Here is a 16951-nt window from a genome sequence, read left to right as displayed (position 1 = left end):
CCCAGTGCTTTTGAAAGAAGAACCATTTTTTTTTTTTTTTTTTTTTTTACCGCTGAGCCATCTCTCCAGCCCTGACTCAAAATATTTTTTAAAATATTTTATTTATTATTTTTATTTTATGTCTATGTGTATTGCCTAACATGTAGGTTGGTGCACCCATGTAATGCAATGCCCAAGGAGATCAGAAGAGGGCGTTGGATCCCTTGGAACTAGAGTTACAGACATTGTTAGCCCCCATGTGGGTGCTAGGAATTGAACCCGGATCCTCTGCAAGAGCAGCCAGTGCTCTTAACCACTTAGCTATCTCTCCAGCCCTGGCTCAAAATATTTTTATGTTGATTCAAAAATATATAACTACCCTGAAAATGAAAAGCTGAGGGTTTTAAATATTACATTTATTCATTTAGTGCATGTGTGTACACATGGGCTCGAAGGTCAGAGTTGGTTCTCTACTGCCACCATGTAGGTACTTGGATTGAACTCTTGCTGTACTCCCCGCATCCCAAGTTTTTAATCTTGAAATTTATAAGCTACATGAACCATACAAAGAATACTGTATCCTAGCTCCACTCATCTATTATTTGTTAATCATGCATATATGCATATACATTGACGTTTCACATGTATTTTTACCTCTATTTCAGTGTTTCTTAAGATTGTCTCATAACCACAGCTGACTTATCTTACTTAGGTAACTCAAAATTGATATAATACTTAAAAAATTCTAGACATTGGAGGAGATGGCTTGACAGTTAAAAGTACTGGCTGCTTCCTGTAGAGAATGAGGGTTTGACTTCCAGCACCCACACTTGGTGGCTCATAACTGCTCGGCTCCAGGAGGATCTGATGCCTCTGACTTCTGCAGGTATCTGCACTCATATGAAATGTCTATGCGCGCGCGCGCGCGCGCGCACATGCGCACACACACACACACACACACACACACGCACACCAAATCCTTTAATAATAATAAAAAAGAGCACTTTAAATGAAAGCTGAGCTGGTGACAGAGGCACAAACCTGTAACCCTAGCAAGAGGACGTAGCAAGGAGTTCTAACCTGAGCTATGTAGCAGGACCTTGGTGCCCTTTCCACCATGTCCAATCTAATTTTGTCGATTTGTCTGCATTTTCTTTTGATGAGTTTTCAGTTAAGTATGATCAGCGTCAAAAGTTCTAGGCCACAGTTTTGGACTAGGCAGATGCACACAAAGCCAGACTAACAATCAAATGCAGTCACCATGCCAAAGCTCCATATCACCAAATCAACCAACACGATGAAACTAAGCAGCTTATCTGACCTTCCAAGAGACCAGGAAAAATGAGAGCAGTCACATTGTCCAGACAAACTAGTTCGAACTGGTCCGGTAAATGACTGTCTCTTCTATCCTTTACAAAAGTAGCTTCTAAGGCAACCGACAGTAACAGCTGATTTTTGATTCTGCTTTCTCCCTGTCCCCACCTGACAAGCAGTTTGCTTTTTCATGTTGCCTCTGCTTTCTTCAGGCTGTCTATAAAATTCAACCTCTCCTTCTCAGCCTGTCAAAACACTTAACTTGACCTCATGAAGTTAAGGGCTGCACAATTCTAGAATTATAAACACAACCACCAAATCCCAATTAAGACCATTACCCTAAATCTTTGGGCTTGTCTTGGACACCAGCCATGCTTCTATCTAAGTGATGTTGGGTTGCCTGACTTGGGAACCAAAAATAAGGTCAACTGAGACCTTTACACTGGGCCGTGGGTACAGTCCAGTGGCAGAGTGCCTTGCCTGTCTGGTTCACACAAGACTTTGGGGTTTAGCTCCAACACTCCAAAACAGAAAAAAAAGTCTTAGTGGGGTGTAGAAACATGCATTAACCCCAGCATTTTGGAGTTGGAGGCAGGTGGATCAGGAGTTCAAGGCTGTCCTCAGGTACACAGTGAATTGGAGATCAGCCTGAGCTACAGAAGCCCCTGTCTCAAACAAAACCAAAACCAAAACAGAAAAAAAACTAAATTTATAATTCTGTCCTTCAGCATAACATATTACTACATATGTGATTAAATGATTATTATTACATAAATGATACTCTGGCCTAACAGTACAACTGGAGAGACACAGTACATTTTCCTCCAACCAGTGATGTGATACATACATGTGTATGTAGTACTATTTCGCCCTTACAATGAATAAGCAATCTGCAGGAGATGCTTATAAATGGTGAAGACCAAAGAGTGTATTATCTACAGAATACAGATTTATGTGGAGTTAAATCTCTAGACCATATAGCATGTACGTACACACACACACACACACACACACAATATAACAGATATGAGTATGTATGAGTGCACCCGCCAAGGTCAGAAGAGGGCTTCAGGGTCCCCTGGAAGAGGGCTTCAGATTTCCCTGGAACTGGAGTTAAGGACAGTTCGTAGCCGCCATGTGGGTGCTGGGAATCGAACCCAGGTCCTCTGCAAGAGCAGTCAGTGCTCTTGGCCACTGAGCCATCTCTCCAGCTCCCTCAAACAGTACATTCTTTCAAACTTTTTAATTATTTACCTGTGAGTGTGTGAAGGCCATAGCATGTGTGGAGGTCAGAGGACAACTTGTGGGAGTCAATTCTCTCCTATCACATGGGCTGGGATTGAACTCAGGCTGCTTTATCCTTAACACTGAGCCAGCCACCTTGCTGGCCAAACATTCCTAAGTGAGTACAAGACAGTCACAAAAGTTCTCTGTTCTAGTGTTCCAGCTACTTAGGAAATCTCAATGGAAATCAGATGTATATATGCTCACTGACCAAAACAGGACAAAATAAAATTTCAGTAAAAAAAAAAAAAAAAAAAAAAAAAGAAAGAAAAAAGAAAACAAAACCAGGACTGGAAAGATAACTCGGCAGTTGTGAACACGTGCTGCTCTTGTTGAGGACCCAGGTTCAGTTCCCAGCACCCAGAAGCCAGCTCACAATTGTCTAATTTTAGTTCCAGGGGATCCAATGCCATCTGAGGGCACCAGGTATACATATAGTACACTTATATATACATAGACAAACATCCATACAGATATTTAAATTTTAAAAAAGAGAAAAATTCTGGGCTGGGCTTGGTGGCACACACCTTTAATCCCAGTACTTGGGAGGCAGAGGCAGGCAGATCTCTGTGAGTTCAAGGCTGGCCTGGTCTACATAGTGAGTTCTAGGACAGCTGGGGCTACAGGGAGACCGTCTCAAAAAGACTCCCCCCCCAAAAAGAAATATTCTAAAACCATAATCCTTTTATGTTCATCTTCCCCCAAATAAAACCATACTATTAAGTCATTTTTAGGAATATGAGAGGATAATTACAAAATACCCTCTAGCAGATCATAAATGAATCCGCACAAGTTAGTAACTGTGGGATACTGAAGGGAGATTTAGAGGAAAAGTTACAGCTTTAACATGTTTATCAAACACCAAGAAGATTAGTTTATTAAGTTGAAAAATAAAAGCAATAAACCTAAGAGCAGACATCAAGGAAACGGAGAGCGAAAACACCATATAATACAAATATTATTAAAATAGACACAAACTCAGAATCAATCCTAGTGCTTGGAGGTTAAGGCCGGAGGATCAGGAGTTCAAGTCACCCCCAGCTGCACAAAGATTTCAAAGTCAGCCTGGTTACATAAAACCCTGCCTCAAAAGTGTCTAGAAGTAAGGCTCAGCAGGTGGAGTGCCTGCTAGCATGTATGCAGCCCTGGGTTTGATTCCCAGGGCTGCATAAAGCCAGGAGTGGTGGTGCAGGCCTTTAATCCCACCACTCAGCAGGTGGAGGCTAGTTCAAGGCTGTTCAAGGCCTGCTCGTACTACATGAGACCCTGTCTCAAAAAACCCAAACAAGGGGGCTGGAGAGATGGCTCAGCGGTTAAGAGCACTGATTGCTCTTGCAGAGGACCTGGGTTCGATTCCAAGCACCCACATGGCGGCTACAAACCGTCCTTAACTCCAGTTCCAGGGGAATCCGAAGCCCTCTTCTGACCTCCGCAGCATTGTACGACATGGGTGCACTCACATACATGCAGGCAATACACTCATACACATTAAAAACAAACAAACAAACAAACAAATAATACAAGTGTATAGTAATGGCAAAAGAAGTAAAACAAAGATCCTATAGACAGATCAAGGTAGACAAGTGAACTTTTAAAAAGGAGCAAAGGCAATACAGTAGAGAAAGAGCAGTTGATAGAGTGTGCAGATGTGTTTAGACACAAACCTTACACCCTTAAAAAAACACTAACTTAAAATGGATCTCAGAACCACGTGTATTAATAATGCAAGATTATAAAACTCCTAGATCACATAAGAGAAAGCCTAGATGGCCAAACCAGATGGCCCAAATTTTTGAAACAAAACACTAAAGGCATAATCCATAAAAGTCATCATTGATAAGCTTAGACTTGGTTATTCTTCTGTTCCACAAAGTAAACTGTGGAGAGAAAAAGGGGCAGATTGAGAGGAATATTTGCAAAAGACATATCTGATGAAAGACTTTTATCCAAAATAGCAAAGAACCCCCCTAAAACTCAATAAGAAAGTGACCAACCAAATACAAAGACCCAGACACCTCACCAAAGACGACAAAGAGCAAATAAGAAAATACGATGAATGTACATTAAAACAGCAATGATATGGACTCGGGACATAGCCAGCGTGAGTTAGCATGGGTTCAACTGCCAACACTGCTAAAGAACCAAAGATCTCCTCCCCACGAAAGACAGACACTGCCACAGCTGACAGAGGGGTCAAAATACAGAACAGGACCACATCCATCCATGCAGGTGAGGACAGGGTCCCCAAACCAATCTTTAACAAGAGCTAGCCCCAGGATGCAGGTCAGCACTCGAGTGCTCTGCTTAGCAGCAGGACTTGTTAACAGCAGCACTTCTCATTCACTGCTACTGCTGATGGAAAGCAAAACACACAGCCGCTTTGGACGACAAGTCTGGTGCTGTCACTAAGCTAAATATACCCTACTGTACTACTCCAGTGCAGGAAGGGCCACAGAAACCTGCACAAAGGTACTGGCAAAGGCACTAGCAGTTTTTAAAACGTTTATCTATTTTTCTTTTGTGTATGAATGTTTTGCCTGCATATATGTAGGTACACCGCATGTATGTAGGTACACTGCATGCATTCAATGCCTGCAGAGGGCAGAAGAGGGCACTGGAACTGCAGTTACAGACAATTGTTAGAGGCCACTGTGTGGGTGCTGGGAACCAAACCTGGGTCCTCTGCAAAAGCAGCCAGTACTCTTAACCAATGAGCAATCTCTCCAGTCCCTTGGTAGAAGTTTATTCATAAGTGCCAAAACTTGAAAGAAGCCAAGAAGCCCTTCAGTACAGGAATGGATGAACTCTGGTACATCCTGACAATACAATATTCTTCATTACTAATCAGAAAAAAGTGATTTGGACATTGAGGAAAGCTAGGTTTGTAACTCAGTGGTAGAGTATTTGCTGATCATATGGGAGGCCCTGGGTTTGATGCTGTGGTGGTCTGAATGAAAATGTCCCCCAAAGGCTCCAAGTATTTGTACATTTTGTCCCCAGTTGGTGGTGCTGTTTTGGGAGGTCTTAGAAGGTGGGGCCATCCTGGAGGAAGTATGTCACTGGGGGCGGGCTTAGAGAGTTCTCAAGTCTTGCTGATCTCCAGCCACTCTCTGGCTTCCTGGGCTGGCTTGAAGATGTGAGCCTCTGCTTTCCCTCCTGCTCCAGCCACTTAAGCGGCCATGTCTCCCTGCCAAGACTGTAATTCCCCTGGAACTGTAAGCTCAAATAAACTCTTCCTTTATAAATTGCTTTGGTCAGTGTTTCTATCACAGCAACAGAAAAGTGATGAATACAGATGCCTATCACCAAATCCAACAAAAACACAACCAAATAAAAAAAGTCCGAAATGCATAGTGCTAAGTGAAGTAAGCCAATCACATGGTTACATATGGTATGATTCCAATGATGAGACTTTTGAGGATCCCTGGCTGCCTGGGCTAGAGTTAGAGTGGAATTGGTGGAAATTGGATTTTCAGGACAGTGCAACAATTATGCATGTTATATAGTCAGTGTTGTTACCCATTTCTCAAAACCTACTGATCAGCACTAGGCATGGTGTCACATGCCTTCATCTCACAACTCCAGAGGTAGAGGAAAGCGGATCTACTTGAGTTCCAGGCCAGTTTGATTACATAGGGAGTTCTAGGCCTGCTAGGGCCAAGGAGTGACACCTGTCTCAAAAACAAAAACAACCCATGTAGGTTTGTAGGTTTCTCTCTCTCTCTCTCTCTCTCTCTCTCTCTCTCTCCCCCTCCCTCCCTCCCTCCCTCCCCCCCCTTTGGTCTTTTTGAGACAGGGTCTCCCTGTAGCCCCAGCTGTCTGGAACTCACTATGTAGACCAGGGTGGCCTTGAGCTCACAGAGATCCACCTGCCTCTGCCTCCCAAGTGCTGGTAGGTCTCTTTTTTATTATTATTTTAAAAATATTTTAGTCTTTTTGAGTCAGGGTCTCCCTGTAGTCCCAGCTGACGTGACCAGGCCGGCCTTGAACTCACAAAGATCTGCTTGCCTCTGCCTCCCAAGTGCTGGGACTAAAGGATATTCATTATTTTTATTTTATGTGTATGCATGTATTGCCTGCGGATATGTAGATGTACCCATGTTGTGCAATGTCCAAGAAGGTCATAAAAGGGCATTGGACTCCCTGGAACTGGAGTTACGGACAGTTAACTGCCATGTGGGTGTTAGGAATCGAACCTGGGTCCTCTGCAGGAGCAGCCAGTGCTCTTAACTGAGCCAGCTCTCCAGCCCCAGTTTCTTAACTGTGACAAATACACAATTCTGGTAGGGGATGTTGGCATTTGGGGAGGGGATGGTATTATGTACAAAATCTCTATCTTTCACTCAATTTTCCAGGGAACTTAGAACAGTTCTAAATAATATAATAAAAGTTCTCAAAAACACATGTGAGCAAAAAAACCTACGATGGATAGAAAACAGACTTAAATGTAAAAGCAGGCATTGTTCAGAATGAACAGTATTCTGCCTCCCACTCCTTCCCTGAGACTGAATTTAGGGCCTCAAACATGATGGGCAACTGCTCTATCACTAAGCTATAGTCCCAGCCTCCAGCCACCACTCAATCTTTTATTTACTTATTTTAATTTTTTGAAATTAAAAATGTAGCCCAGACTGGCCTTGAACTCACAAACCTCCTGTCTCCATCTCTAGCTTCTAGGTTTCCAGGTGTGTATCATCACACTCACCTAACAGACTTTTGTGTAGGGAGGCGAGTGGACAACCTCAGGTGTGGGTCCTTGGGAACTGCCCACACTGTTTCTCATGACAGGGTCTCTTACCAACCTGGAGCTCACTAAGGAGGCCAGGCTGGCTGCCTATTGAGCATCAGGGATCTGTCCATCTCTGCCATGCCAGTACCGGGACTGGAAGCATGTACACTGCTCCTGACGTTTTTACGTGGTTCTGGGATTAAACGAGGTCCTTGGGCGTGCACAGCAGCATGACACGACACTACCCTCAGTGGTAGCTCATGAACTTTTAATGCCAGACACCATTATAGGCATTTTATATGTATTACCTCACTTAATCCTTATAACAGGGCTAATAAATGGATTGTCTTACTATTCCCATTTAACACATAGTAAAATGGAGGACAAAAAATGAATTAGCATGATAGACAGAAAGTGAAAGGGACCAAGTACCAGCCACTGAAGGAGTAGTGGGAGGCAGAAATAGAACAAGTGTTTGGCTCAATGGGAGGACATACTTTTACTTATTTAACAGATTAATATTTTTGTTTTCTCTTTTAATTTTTGAGACAGGGTCACCTATGTAGCCCTGGCCAGCTTGAAACTAAGATTTGCCTGCCTGCCTGCCTGTCTCTGCCTCCTGAGCACTGAAATTAAAGGTATATGCCACCATGCCTGGGCCCTGTGCTGGCTTTTCCCCCCGTGTTAGTTATTATTTATAATTTTAAAACATGCGCATTTTGGCATGCCTGCTCAAGTCACTCTTCTCTAAGAAGACCCCCGTGGTCAAAGTATGGGCCTCAACAGCCACGACTGTCCTACATAACTCTCACAGCCATCACAGCTGACCAATCAGGACTTGATACCGGAATCTATGCTGGGCCAGATTTTCTATCCCTGGACTTTGGGGTGAATGTAAAGATACTAGCTCATGTCGAATGTAACTGACATGTGCATTTGGGAGCCATGGAGTAGAAACCTGCAAAGCTGAATGGTGCCTTGCTAGGATTTCCTCCAGCTTCCTGGGTCCTGTTTCTATCAGGGAATACCCAAACCCCTCCCAGTGGCCTTTGGCCTCCAGTCTAACCATAAATTACTTTTCAGTGCCTAAAAGGGCAGGGTAGTAAAAGCAATCCAAGTGGTTCAGACAGCAAGGGCATGAACTGCCTGGATTCCATGGTGATAATAAAAAAAAAAAAACCAGGCCAACTTTTAGTGGATCTTATTACTGCTTTGAATTCTCTAAAATGCTAGTGATTAAAAACTCAAGTTTGCCCTCCTCCACATCTACAACATGCTTATGGGAGCCAGCCTGTTAGATATAACCAATGAACCTTAAATACAACCAAAACGACAGATCTGCAAACACTAAAAAAAGCAAAAGCAGCCAATTATAAGCATTCCTACTTCCAAAATTAAAAAGTTATTGGACTAGTGAGATGAGATGGCTCAGCTGGTAACAGCACCTGCCGCCAAGTCTGATGACCCACGTTCAATCCTCACATGGTAGAAAGAGAAAACACTCCCACAGCTGCCTCTCATCTTCACTTGTGTGTACCACACAATTTTTTTTAAAGCAGTGATGGGTAGGGTTGGTGACCCATGCCTGTACTCCTAGTTACTTAGAGATTGAAGGAGGATCACCTGAGCCCAGGAGTTGTAGACCAGCCTGAGCAGCAAAACAAGATCCAAAATCCAGTTTCAAAGTAAATAAATGAATAGTTAAGTAAAAACATTTCCTCCTTTAAATGGGAAAAAATGACTAGGCATGCATACAATCTTAGCACTTGGGAGACGGGGGCAGAAGATCCATGAATTTAAAGCCATCCTTGGCTATTTAGTAAGTTGGAGGCCAACCTGGGCTACATCAGACATTGCCCCTCTCCCCCCCAAACCACAAGAAAATAAAATGAAACGATGATTAAAAGAAAAAAATGTTTCTTTCTCTGATAGGGTCTCCACTCTTGATCCTCCTGTTCAGCCCCCAGAATGCTGGGATGTCGCTAATGAACCATCACAGTAAGGACCAAGCCATCAGCAACGTATGCGTAACAGAGCCCAATAAACACCCGCAGAAACACATTCCTAAATCTTAAGCCATGGACCCCAATATCATGTATAAAGAAATCAGTTTCTAACTAGAACTCCAATGAGGCATTCTATAAAGGCTCAGGGTATTTACATATGAATAACTAGAACATGGCAGATATAAATTCAAAGCAAAGACTGGCTCTCAATGAATTACGATTCACATGGTTATGATGGTCACCCACAGAATCTCAACTTTCTTATCTGAACCAAAAAAGATCAGGATTTACATGTGAACGTAACGCTGGCATGATGAGATTCTGAACCAACATGAGGCCCATCAGAACTGTCACAGTAACTACCCCAATTTGCACCATTAATCAGCCTTTCCACAGCCTCTGTTGAGTAACAGTCTACTGAACATTTTCAAAGTATCAGGCATAGAACAGTGACATGACAGGAACAGGTCCTGAGCTCCACAAAGAATCCAAGAAACAATTTCAACCATGTGCTGTTTCCAGCTAATTTTCAGAGAAGAATAATAATAAAATTTAAAAAAACAAATAGGGGCTGGAGAGATGGCTCAGGGGCTAAGAGCACTGACTGCTCTTGCGGAGGGCACAGGTTCGATTCCCAGCACCCACATGGCAGCTACGAACCGTCCTTAACTCCAGTTCCAGGGGAATATGATGCCCTCTTCTGACCTCCGAGGAATTGCATGACACGGGTGCACTCATACATGCAGGCTCATACACTCATACACATAAAATAAAAATAATAAATAAAATATATTTTGAACAAACAAAACCACTTTAAATGCTGGGCACAAAGGTGCATACCTGTAAATCCCAGGAATCGGGAGACTGAGGCAGGAAGATGGCTTTGAATTTAAGACAACCCTGGCCTACACATTGAGCTTGAGGTCAGTTTGGGCTATACAGTGAGACTCTGTCTCAAAAAAACTAAACACCTTGGTGAAATGTTTAGCAGTTAAGAACTTGTACTGCTCTGACAGAGGACCACAGTTTGGTTCCCAATACCCAAATTGGGCTGTTCACAACCACCTACACTCCAGCTCCAGGGGATCCAATGCCCTCTTCTGGCATCCATAGGTACCCACCCTCACATGCACATATGCATAATGAAATAAAAAAGCAACAAGCAAAACATCAAAAAAAAGAAGAAAAAAAATCAACAAAAACAAAACAACTCCAAAGGTGTGTGGCTAAATGCCAGATTTGCGGTGTCTGCCTATAACCCCAGCACTCGGAAGGCCGAGGCAGGAGGATTGCAGCAAGTCTGAGGCCAGCCTGAGCTATACAGTAAGCACCCAAGGGGTCATAAGATACCAAGATCAACAGAAATTTAGCGTGGTGGCACGCACTTGTGATCTCAGCACCTAGGAGAGTGCAGAAAGGAGAATTCAAGGCCAGTCTGGGACTACCTAGTAAAACCAAAACCCAAGGAAAAAACAAAACATCTCTAAGAGCAACTGGAAGTCACTGAAAGTCTTGGTTCTACTGTAGAGGGTACTTGAGAGAAAGAAAACTACAAACAAGGGAGGTGGCTGTCCTAGTCTTCCAAAAAGGGACCACATGATCCTGAGCTATGGCAGCAATCTTGATTTCTGTATAGATCAAGAGAACTTTAATAACTAAAGTTGTTAAGATATATTGACAAGCTGGGTGTTGACAACACATGCCTCTTAAATACCAGCATTTTAAGACCAGCCTGGGGCTAGTAAGTTCAAGGCCAGCCTGAAGTACACAGCAAGAAAAAGAGACTTAGTAAGTAGGAGGTTATCAAAAAAAGCTAGCACAAGCCTGGCATGGTGGCACACACCTTTAATCCCAGCACTCAGGAGGCAGAGGCAGGCGGATCTCTGTGAATTCAAGGCCAGCCTGGAGGACAGCTGGGGCTACAGGGAGACCCTGTCTCAAAAAGAACAACAACAACAAAAAAGCTAGCACCACATACTAATATTTGAGATCTGTGCTGTGCACAACTTCCCGCAGAATAGTCTAGGCTGCAAAGGGAGACACTATTTCAAGAAAACCCCAAGGCTAGATACAGCTCAGTGGTAGAGCCCTCTTACAGCAAGTCTGAGTTTCCTAGGTGGTGTTCCAGCACAGCATCAAACTCCTGTAAATGTATGTAAAGAAAATGAATCAAGGGCTAGAGATACAGCTCAGTGGTAGTGCTTGGCTAGCACACTGAAGGCCCTAGCTTCAATCCCAAAACAGCAAAATTGATAAAGTGGACAGCTATAAACTGAACGGTGGTTATTCTGAACATGAAAGATTAGAGGCCTTTTGTATTTTTTATGTTACTTAGCAGCACCCGCCCTCTCCCCTAGACACACACTAAAACAGACAAGCACTATTATCTTTTTTATCTGGAGAAAAAAACCCGAACTAGCGTTGATTCCCTGGTATAGCTTCAAAGTGAGTGTGCTTTCTGCTTTCTCTAGCTTCAATCCCCAGCACCTAAACCCAAATCAAACACAGACCAAAAACTGTCTACAAGCTTAAGTCATACAACATACCTGCAATGCTGTTACTATAAAGGTGTTCAAACAGCAAGAAGAAACTACAACAGAAATACAAACCTCAGAGCAGTTTCCATAGCTCCTCTACCCTACACCAACTAAATAGGAACAAGACATTCTGGGGGGGGCAACATTCATGTCCCCAAAACAATCCACAAGATGTATAAATTACTGCATAGCAGTACTTAAAAATTAAATTATACTTTTTCTGTCCCATGATGAGATGTGCTCCAAGGGAAAAAAGTTTGACACAAATATATTCAAATCTGTATCATATTTAGAACCACCTCATTGATACAGCAACCCCAGGGTGTTGGGATATTTTTTCAAATGAATGTTCTAGTGGAGCAAGGCAGTACATGCCTGTAATCCTAGCACTTCACAGGCTGAGGCAGGAGGTTCCAGGCCTAGAGACCTTATCTCAGAAAATGAGGACAAAAGGTCTAACATCAGTAACTGGAACTTAACCTTTTATACACCAACTTTTAACTTCAGATTTTTCCTATAATGCATCTGTGCACTTGTTAAGCCAAACCTGAATTAATTCTTTGCTTGACATTTTGGAGTCATTATTCTGAGCACCAATTATTGGGCCCAACACTTGGACCACCAATTTCCACGATTTAGAAAAGGAAAACAGGCCCGTTTCTTTTATCAGTTTTTTTTTTTTGGACAGGTCTCATTAAGTAACCCAGGCTAGTCCCAAAATAGCTGCAACCCTACCTCAGTCTTCCAGGGGCTAGATCACAGGCAAGCCACTGTACCTGTCTCCTAGACCCTTTCCAAACCGCTCTCTTGCTATATAGTGAACTTGCTTCCCTCCTACTCGCACTGTACCCAGACCCTTCGGCACACTGGGCATGCACTCTACCACTGAGCTATACTCCAAGCCCATGGTTTGTTTTTAAATATCTGTTTCTTTTTTATCAGGCTGTGGGTGTTCACTGGCTACAATCCGGATGCCTACCCAGGCCTTCAATTCCAAATTGCTGCCTGGGAAACATGACTAATTGGAATTCTAAGTAAAATAAATAGCTGCCGTCCGAGCATTGAAGAAGGCTCTACTACAAGAAATACATTTCATTTCTGGGAGCAGTGGCTGTGCCTGTAATCCCAGCATTGGGAGGCTGAGGTGAGAGGCTGCTGTGAGTTCAAGGCCAGCCTGGGTTTGAGTCCCATCAGCCTGACATAAGTCTGTGACCCTGACTGGGAAAACAAAAATAAATACAAAATACATTTCAAGGCACAGCTTTTGGAGTTAGTGAGGACACCGGCTTCTTAGTGATCTCTCCCTAGCATGCGACGTGTGATTATATGTGCGTGTATACAGACACACTTCACTAGGGATTGAACCCAGAGCCTTGCACATGCGAAGCACGGGCTCTACCATTGGCTTACACCTTCAGCCCCTCGCTAGGTTTTAAATAGGGTGAAGGAACTCTGCAACTCTTAACTCCACGACCGTCAGGTGCTGCGATCTAACAGTGGTTTCTAATCATCTGACCCCCATCATCACTAAGCGCAGCGACACCGGGGATGGGAGTGGGGATCAAGGTCCAGCTCATTAACTGCAGGCAGAAAGCTCAGCTAAAATGTCTTAATTGTACGTGCAACACCCAGCAGCTGCCATGCAGAAAACTCATGCAAGTAAGTTCAACATTTCCAGCTTGCGCAGGAGCAGGGAACGGAAGACGGAAAGTCAAGCCAGCAGAAAACAGGCTGAGAGTCGCTGCGATCGCAAGGAGGGGGTGTGTTGCGGCCGGGCCGAGAACTTGGACGCAGGAGCCCGCACTCCCTCCGCACACCGGAAGTTTAGAAATACCCCGCAGGCTCGCACCGACGGGGCGGCTCCCCTTTGCCGGGGATCGGGCACCTCCCGAGCTCCACCACCGGCGGAGAGCCAGGCCCTCAATCACGGTCGGCTCCCGGGCCGCACCCCGCCGCCGGCGGGCCTCGGGGCCGGGCAGGTGGCTGCACCTGCAGCCGAGGCTCCGCGAACCGCCGTCGGCGGGGTCTGCAGGCCGCGCGGGGTCCCTCGGGCTGCCATCTCTCGTGCGGCCGCACGCCGCCACCCCCCGTAGCCCGCCGGGCCTGCGCCCGCGCTGCTCACCGAAGAAGCCCTGCACGATCCCGAGCGGGTGGCTCAGCCAATCCTCCCCACACGGCATGTCGCCGAGGGCCGGGGCCCGCCGACCGAGCGCGCGCGGCGCCCGGCTTCTCCTCAGGGGCTCGGCCGGTCCTCGTTCGCGCCCTCCCACGCGCGCGGGGTGGCGACCTGCGGGCCTCCCCGCGCCTCAGGGAGCGGCGTCTGCGGCGCTGGGTGCCCTCGACCTACTGGCCACAGAGGGGAGCGGCACGGGGGGCGCAGCCTCCACTCCGCACAATGGCGGGAAACAGCCGCCACGGACCGCGCTGCCGGGGACCTGGGTGGAGCTCGAGCGGGAGCGGCGGCGGGAGCGCGCGGCGAGGCCCCAGAGGGAGGGGATGGGGCCGGCGTGCTGGGGGCGGGGCGAGACGGCCATCTTGGAGATGGGCAGAGGTAGGGCAGCAGACGCCGACTGGTGTATTTAGTTGACTCAGTCAGTACGCATCCTTGCGTCAGGACTAGAAAGCTCAGTCAGTTCTGAGCAAAGCGGCTGGGAAAACTGCACTTGCTGTCCTCCCACCCGCCCTCCGTGCCTTTTCTGTTTACGGTGATAGAACCTTCTATAAGGATTTTCCCCAAATCCTACATAAGATGTAAGAACACTCACCTGGGCTGGAGACAGGGCTCAACCAGTTATGAGCACTGGCTGTTCGTGCTGAGGACCCGGGTTCGATTCCCAGCACCCACATGGCAGCTAACAGCCGCCCTTAATTCCAGTTCCAGGGGAGCCAAGACCCTTTTCTGACCTCCGCGGCCATTGCATAACATGGGTGCACTTACATGCAGGCAATACACTCATACACATAAAAATTATTAATAATTTTTTAAGAAGAACTCTCAGCTGAATACGTTCTTCGTGAACGAGATATATGCATTTAAATCAAGGAGACGTTACACTTTTGCAAGCATTCTCCTGACGAGGAGACAGATTCCTAATGGAGAAGTAAACATCCACAAACTCAACCTGGGCCCAGCCCTGGGCCTCTGACTAGGATACCCTCAGGAGGAAGATTGAGAAGGGCAACGCCAAAACTTGCGTAGGAAACAGGAAATGTCTGTTTTCGTAAAGAAACTTTGTTTTCCCTGCACAAGGGATGAGCCTCAGAACGCTCCCCCACTCCATCCCCTGTATCAGCTGAACAAGTGGAATAGTGATTTGAATGGACTCTAGGAAGTGGGCAGCTGAAGAGCAACTGCTTAGTGGTAGAGCATATGCCTGGCATGCAGCAAACCTTGGGCTCTATTCCCACCAAGCTGTCTGTGATGGTGGGAACAAATGAACCAATTCAACAACTGGTATTTTGTGTGCGTATGAGTGTTTTACCTGTATGCATGAAAATCATCCACATGGTTGGAGTGCCTACAGAAGCCAGAAGAGGGTGTCTGAGCCCCTGGGACTGGAATTATGGCTGTTATCATGTGGGTGTTGGAAACCTAACCCTGTGTCCTCTACAAAAATAACAAGCTGAGCCATCTCCCCAGCCCCTGAGGGACTTGATCCTGACTTCTTACCATTTTTTTCTCTCTGAAATTATTTAGTTTTTTTTCTTCCTGATGTCTAAAATCCAAAATTCGTATGTTGAATAGCTCACAAAGTGATGGTTGGAATTCGGGCTTTTCCGAGGTGACCACATTTGGGGGTAGCTGGCAAGAAAAGGATTCCTGTATTTATAAAGAGGCTCGAAGAGTTGCTTTTCAGATCTCCGCTTTAATTTTTCTTTTTCCTAAAAGCCTTTTATATTACTTCAAACTGGCTAGGTTCTTTGTCAATGGTGTGATGCCTCAAGACTTTATACTCTTCTCTCATAAGGTTTCTATCTTCTTCCCCTGACGTCAGTGTTTTCCAAACACACTTTGGGAAAGCCTGCAGTATATCAGCATATAATTTAGCACACTTCACACTGTTGTTGTGTGTTAGGTGATTGTTTTCACTGACTGTAAATTTCAAAAAAGAAGGATTCTGTATCAGTTTCATACATCACTGTACCCCTGATGCACCACTTAGGATAACGACAGATTCTCCTTGGCCAACCTCTAGCTTCTAGCAGTTTGAGACCATGTTATTTAGAAATGATACACCTAGGGCCGGGTGTGGTGGCACACGCCTTTAATCCCAGCACTTGTGACGCAGAGGCAGGCGGATCTTTGTGAGTTAGAGGCCAGCCTGGTCTACATAGTGAGTTCCAGGACAGCTGGGGCTACAAAAAAAAGACAAAAGACAAAAAAAAAGATGCACCTAAAGGCCACCCTCCAACCCCCCCTCCCCCCAGTTAAAATGCCTGTCTGAGGAAGCTCAACACTGCCAGCAGGATTTACTGCTTCTTCCAGCCAAAGGATGGTAACAAGCACATACGTCCCTGAACCCTAGATTACAGACAGGAGTTACTTTAGAAAACCTGCAATTATAAACCTTTCCTCTGCCCTTTGAGGTGTAGATGTGATACTCTCCAGAACTGCCTTCCCAAAGACACTTTCAACGTATACATTCTTTCTCGGTTCCCGTGAGCGCCTTCACGAAACATGCCGTGCTGCTTGACGTGAAGATTTGTGCTTGCGGTGATGCACGCCTGCAGTCTCAGCACTGGAGGACTAAGGTCAGCCTGGGCTCCACAGCAAGATCCTGCTGCACAAGTAAACAAGGAAATAAAACTAATAAAAACAGATATCCCCTGGTACTTCAGGAAGCCTAGCGCGCCGTCCATGACTTTCAGGGTAAATATTTGCTGGGATTCAGAACTGCGCTGCCACAGCCCTGCGCTCGGGTTCCACCGTCCCGCCTGGTCGCAAGCTGAGCCTGCGCAGTCGCAGAGGGTGGCACGTGCTAGGCTCGGGTCTGAAGCTCAGTCCGCCATGTTGACTTGGGGCGGCGGCTGTTCCCGGAAGAGAGCCGTTCCCGGAAGAGAGCAGTTCCCGGACCAGCTGGCTGCCTTGCGGACCGCTGTGC

At 45.6% G+C, this 16951-nt stretch overlaps 1 protein-coding gene across 4 annotated transcripts in view; it reads right to left on the bottom strand.

Moving 5' to 3' along the window:
- Mcmbp (minichromosome maintenance complex binding protein) overlaps positions 1-14339 on the bottom strand; it is a 49749-nt gene extending 35410 nt beyond the window's left edge. For all 4 annotated transcript variants that reach the window (XM_029560742.1, XM_008827301.3, XM_008827302.3 and 1 more), the window contains exon 1: positions 13972-14339. Coding sequence is in view for 3 of the 4 variants with exons in the window: in XM_008827301.3 (XP_008825523.1) it covers positions 13972-14029 (58 nt within the window). In the remaining variant the exon portion in view is untranslated. The remainder of the gene's footprint in view (positions 1-13971) is intronic.
- Positions 14340-16951: the final 2612 nt, after the last annotated feature.

The sequence above is a fragment of the Nannospalax galili genome, unplaced genomic scaffold, assembly GCF_000622305.1.
Source record: "Nannospalax galili isolate Female #2095 unplaced genomic scaffold, S.galili_v1.0 scaffold31, whole genome shotgun sequence".
In the NCBI taxonomy this organism is placed as follows: Eukaryota; Metazoa; Chordata; class Mammalia; order Rodentia; family Spalacidae; genus Nannospalax; species Nannospalax galili.
Note: the sequence above shows the minus strand (reverse complement) of the source record. Positions and strands in the feature narration are given on the sequence as shown.